The 4724-nt window shown below is 48.4% G+C and overlaps 1 protein-coding gene across 1 annotated transcript in view; it reads right to left on the bottom strand.

Annotated features, from left to right (window-relative positions):
- Window positions 1-395: 395 nt before the first annotated feature.
- Rnf213 (ring finger protein 213) overlaps window positions 396-4724 on the bottom strand; it is a 79979-nt gene continuing 75650 nt past the window's right edge. Inside the window, exons 33-35 of the mRNA XM_026780086.1 lie at window positions 3932-4123; window positions 2074-2204; window positions 396-724 (exon numbers count right to left, since the gene is read on the bottom strand). Coding sequence (XP_026635887.1) covers window positions 396-724; window positions 2074-2204; window positions 3932-4123 — 652 coding nt within the window. The remainder of the gene's footprint in view (window positions 725-2073; window positions 2205-3931; window positions 4124-4724) is intronic.

The following is a 4724-nucleotide window of genomic DNA, read 5'->3' as shown; positions in this document are numbered from 1 at the left end:
CCAGCTGGCTCCCCCATTTCTCTTTTAAGGTCTTAGACACTGTATTCCATCCCGACATCCACATTTATTCTATCAGCAGGTGGTTTATTAAGTCTCACAAATCGAACAAGGCTTGATCCATAATGATTCTAGGAAGAACCGCATTAACCTCTGACCCTACAGGTTATAGTATGTTCCCAAATTTATACCTACGCAATGAGGTTTGAAGGTTTGGGGCAGTCAAATGCATCAATCCAGTGAATTTTATTTTTATATTTATTATAATTATTATTTTTATTATTATTGTTACTATTGGTTTCCTGTAGCCTAGGCTGCTCCTGAACTTGCTTTGGTCTTCAACTACTGTTCCTCCTGCCTCTATCTCTGTAGTGGAGGGATTATAGGATTATCTAGGATTATAGATGTTTGCCACTATAAGGGCAGCTATGGAGAGATCTTAGAACTCCTTCAAGTGATACAAGGTTGCCTCTAGAAGACACAGAGTGGAGGCTGGGGGTTTGACCCTGAGTGTCCCATAGCTCTAAGGGTGTCCTAATCTGGCAACTGTCCATATCATCCATACCTACCTTTAACTCCTCCCTTGAAGACACTTTCATGGTCAAAAGCAGGAAGTCCTTCGAGTAGCTCTGCAGGAGATCCTGCTGCTGTGCCACAGGGAGCTGAGCCAGAAACCTGCCCAAGGGAGTCTTCTGGAAGATTTCCACGAACTTCTTAGATAACCCTACTGAAGAAGGCAGAGTGTGGCATCAGCGGGTGAAACCCTGAGTCTAGGGAAGAAAGAGGTCACTGCCCCAAGAAGGAGCCATGAGACCCAGGCTGGAGGGGTGGCTGTGCTGAACTGGAGCCCAGAGTGGTGCTGGCTGCCTGGCCGCTGTCCAGAAGGCAGGGAAAACAAACAGAGGCAGAAGCAGTGTTAAGGCTGGGTCACGAACAGCCAAGCTAGCCCAGGGAGAAAACATGGGCAACACCCCGTCTGTGGTCTGTCTAGAGTTATAGGTGGGTTAGCAGAGGCTGGTCCTCGGGCTGGAGTCAGGGGCCACACAATCACTCTGCTTCCCTCGACTCCGCTCGCAGCTGCTCAGAACCATCAGGGGCAGAGGTCTGTCTTCAGGAAAAGGAGGGTGCCTTCTTAGGACAGACTGCTTCATGGGGTTCAAAGAGAGTGGCCCCAGCTGATCTGGGAAAATGGTCAGCTCAGAGTATCCGGGCCTCTGCGTCAGTGCTGAGGAGGACTCTGTATGAAACTGCTTCCCACAAGATGCTAGGCCGTCATTTTTTCTAGAGGGACAATGGCCAGATCCCTAATGTTTGACAGCAGGTGCTCTGTGACATGGAGGACCTGATGGCTCCACATGGAGGAGGATGCTCTGCTCTGATAAATTCCACGATGGGGACATTTCCTGAGTTGTCCAGGAGCCCAGGTGAGAAAATTCTTCCTAGTCCTGGAAGCAAACTCTTCCCTGAGGTAACATGGCCCATTTGTCATGCTTCCAAACAGTGAGGAAAGGATTTACCCTGTCACGTCACCTATAGAGTTATGACCCTTGATGGAGACTTCTGCTTTCAGCAGAATTTTGATTTCTGGTTACGTGTATTTGTGCATGCACGTGTACTCATGTATCACAGCACATGTGTGGAGGTCAAAGGACAACTTGTACCAATCAGCTCCCTCCTCCTGACATGCAGATATCAAGGATTGAATTCAGATTATCTGGGTCTTGGTGCCAGATGCCTACGTCCACTGAGCCACCTTGTCAGCCCTGCAACAGAAGTTTTCAAACACCATTCTGGGGGCTGCTCTGCTACCAGAGTGTTAAAACTGAAACCTCCAAAATTGCCCTGTCTTGAGCAGGTAAATTCTTTTTTCTAATTTTGTATTTTTTGAGACAGCATTTCTCTGTAGCTTCTGAGCCTGTCCAGGAACTAGCTCTCATAGACCAGGCTAGCCTCGAACTCACAGAGATCAGCCCACTCTTCCTCTCAAGTGCTGGGATTAAAGGTGTGTGCTGCCTATGCCCGGCTGAGCGGGTTAATGTTTGTGCGTTCCCTTGAGTTTTCTGTGGGGTAGCTCACCCTCTGTGTCTGTGATATACTGAGCCTGCATCCAGAGCTCCTCCAGATAGTCCCTGATCCTCCAGCTGAAAGGCACAGCATTGCAGGCGTCCTTGGGCAGGTTCATGTGGCTCTGTACCAGGATGGAGGACCTGCAGCAAGGCGAGCGAGAGGAAGGTTTGTGAGTTGTTACTTGAGCCATGAGGTACTGTGCACAACGCCAGCCTTCAGTCCTGAGAGAGAGAGGCTATCACCGGGGCACGGCTGTGATGGGCCACTTGTCTACATGGGTGAGGTCCTGGGCAGCAGTTCATACGACAAGGAGCAGGAGAAGACGTGTTAGGGGTGGGAGATGTCTCAGTCAAGTCAAGGTGTGCAAGCATGAGGTCCTGTGTTTGGAGCCCTAGCGCCCTCTTTAAAAAGGTGAGTGCAGTTGCATCCACTTGAAATCCCAGGGCAGGGAGGCAGAGATGGGGAGTGACCCTGGTGTTGGCTGTGCAGCCACTCTAGCCAAATAGTAAGCTTCAAGATGAGAGAACTTCTCAGAAAAGAAGGGAGTCGTGGGAGAGATGGCTCAGCAGTTAAAAGCAGATGCTGCTCTTTCCAGAGGACCTGAGTTCAGTTCCCAGCACCCACACCATGGATGATAACTGCCTGCAGCTCCAGCTCCAAGGGCTCTTCTGGTCTCCATGACCACCATGTAAACAGATATAGACAGACACACACAAATAAAAACAAACCTTTAACAAGAGGTCTGCCCTGACTGAGGAAGATACGCTGTGCTAATGCACATGCCTGTGCACATATGGGCATACACACACACTATAAATTCTTAAAATTAAAAAAAATTAAAAGACTACTGTTTAAGGTCTCGTGGATAGCTGCAGGTTGGTTACCAGGTCAGGGAATCTGCTACATATGAACTCAAGGAAAACCCTTGTTTACAGACAGAAGAAAAGTGGCAGCAAGAGCCAAGTTAGTTGCCCAAAATTCTGTGGCAGAACCAAGTCTCTGTGGCCTCCCCCTCCCCTACTGCTCTTGTGCAGAGGTCTGAACATAAGCTTGAAGCCTTTTTGCATGAACCTTTAGCAGAATGCTATATTCTAAGTAAATCCTCCCACCAGCAATTCAGAATCATATTCCAGCGGCCAAAGAGATGCTGCAGTGGTTAAAGGTGCTTGCTGCTCTTCCAGAACTGAGTCCTCTTCCTGCTACCCATATTAGGTGGCTCACACCTGTCTGTAACTCCAGTTCCAGGGATTCAAAATGCTCTTTGTGGCTCTATGGGCACCCGCACACATGGTACCCACACAATTTTCAATATCCCCTTCTCTATGTCTTTCTCTTTCTTCTTTTTTTTTTTTTTTTATTTTTTGGTTTTTGAGACAGGGTTTCTCCGTAGCTTTTGGTTCCTGTCCTGGAACTATCTCTTGTAGACCAGATTGGCCTCAAATGCACAGAGATCCGCCGGCCTCTGCCTCCTGAGTGCTGGGACTAAAGGTATGCGCAACCACCGCCTGGCTCCTATGTATTTCTTTATAGTCTACATTTTGGAGCCAAGGTTATGTGAGTCCAAGCCCCACAGGTCAGGCCTTGGGGAAAGGAGAAGCACAGGAAAGGCAAAGCTGAGGTTCTGCCAGCTCAGCATCTGTGTGCACAATAGAACCTGGTGAACTGAACATCACATGTGCACTCAGAGTAGGCAGATGGAACAGCAGCGTGACCAGGACCTCTCAGGGTTTCTGTGAGCATTGTCTGCTGCTGTGATGCTCCAGGATGCACTGAGCAGGTGCACAGGGTACCAGCACTAGCTTGGGGAGAGTGCACGGTGCTGCTCTGTTCTCAACTTCCCCTCCATAAAAGCAAGGCTTCCACTCACCCTGTGTTGTTTACCACAAGAGGGATGTTCAGGAACTTAATGTCTCTGAAAATAAACATCCAAAGATCTTGGGCCCAGGCTGGAGAATCTGACTGAGCCAATAGCTCCAGGTTGCCATCTCTGTCCATGTAAGATATCATGCTGGCCAGGAAGGGGGTGACCACATTTTGAATCCGCTTCCAAAGGGTATGCCTGCAGCAGGGGCAGAGGAAACCCAATATGGTTAGGGTACTCACGACACACACTACTGCTGCCTCTGCATTCTCGTCCTAAGGTTCCCATATGGAAGCCAGAATAACACAGCTTGCCAGTATTTTCAAGAATGGGGAAGGTGGTTGGAGATGGCTCAGCTGTTAGCAGCATGGGTCACATGGTTAGCAGCATGGGTCACATGGTTAGCAGCATGGGTCACATGGTTAACCACATGGGTTACATGGTTAACAGCATGGGTTACATGGTTAACGCACGTTGTTAACTACATCACTCTGCACTGCTGACCTGCTAAGAACTATGATAGGAATCAGTGGCAAGCATCATCAAACCATGAACCAAGACTTAAGTTCAACCTCCAGCACCATCCCAAGTCAAAAATTGATTTGAAGATTGTAGGAAAACAGTTATTAAGTAATGTTGTAGACTGGTATCTAGTGTTAGCATCTAATACAGAGAATGTGAAGAGAAGAGATTAAAACCTGCTGGGGAAGGAAACAGTCGTCATAGTGGACAAAGACCTCCCTTGAGTCACACCAGGAGGAGTGCATCACTAGAGTCACACCAGCAGGAGTACATCACT

This window comes from Microtus ochrogaster, chromosome 7 (assembly GCF_000317375.1).
Source record: "Microtus ochrogaster isolate Prairie Vole_2 chromosome 7, MicOch1.0, whole genome shotgun sequence".
Lineage (NCBI taxonomy): Eukaryota > Metazoa > Chordata > Mammalia > Rodentia > Cricetidae > Microtus > Microtus ochrogaster.
This window is presented reverse-complemented; position numbering and strand designations above follow the sequence as displayed.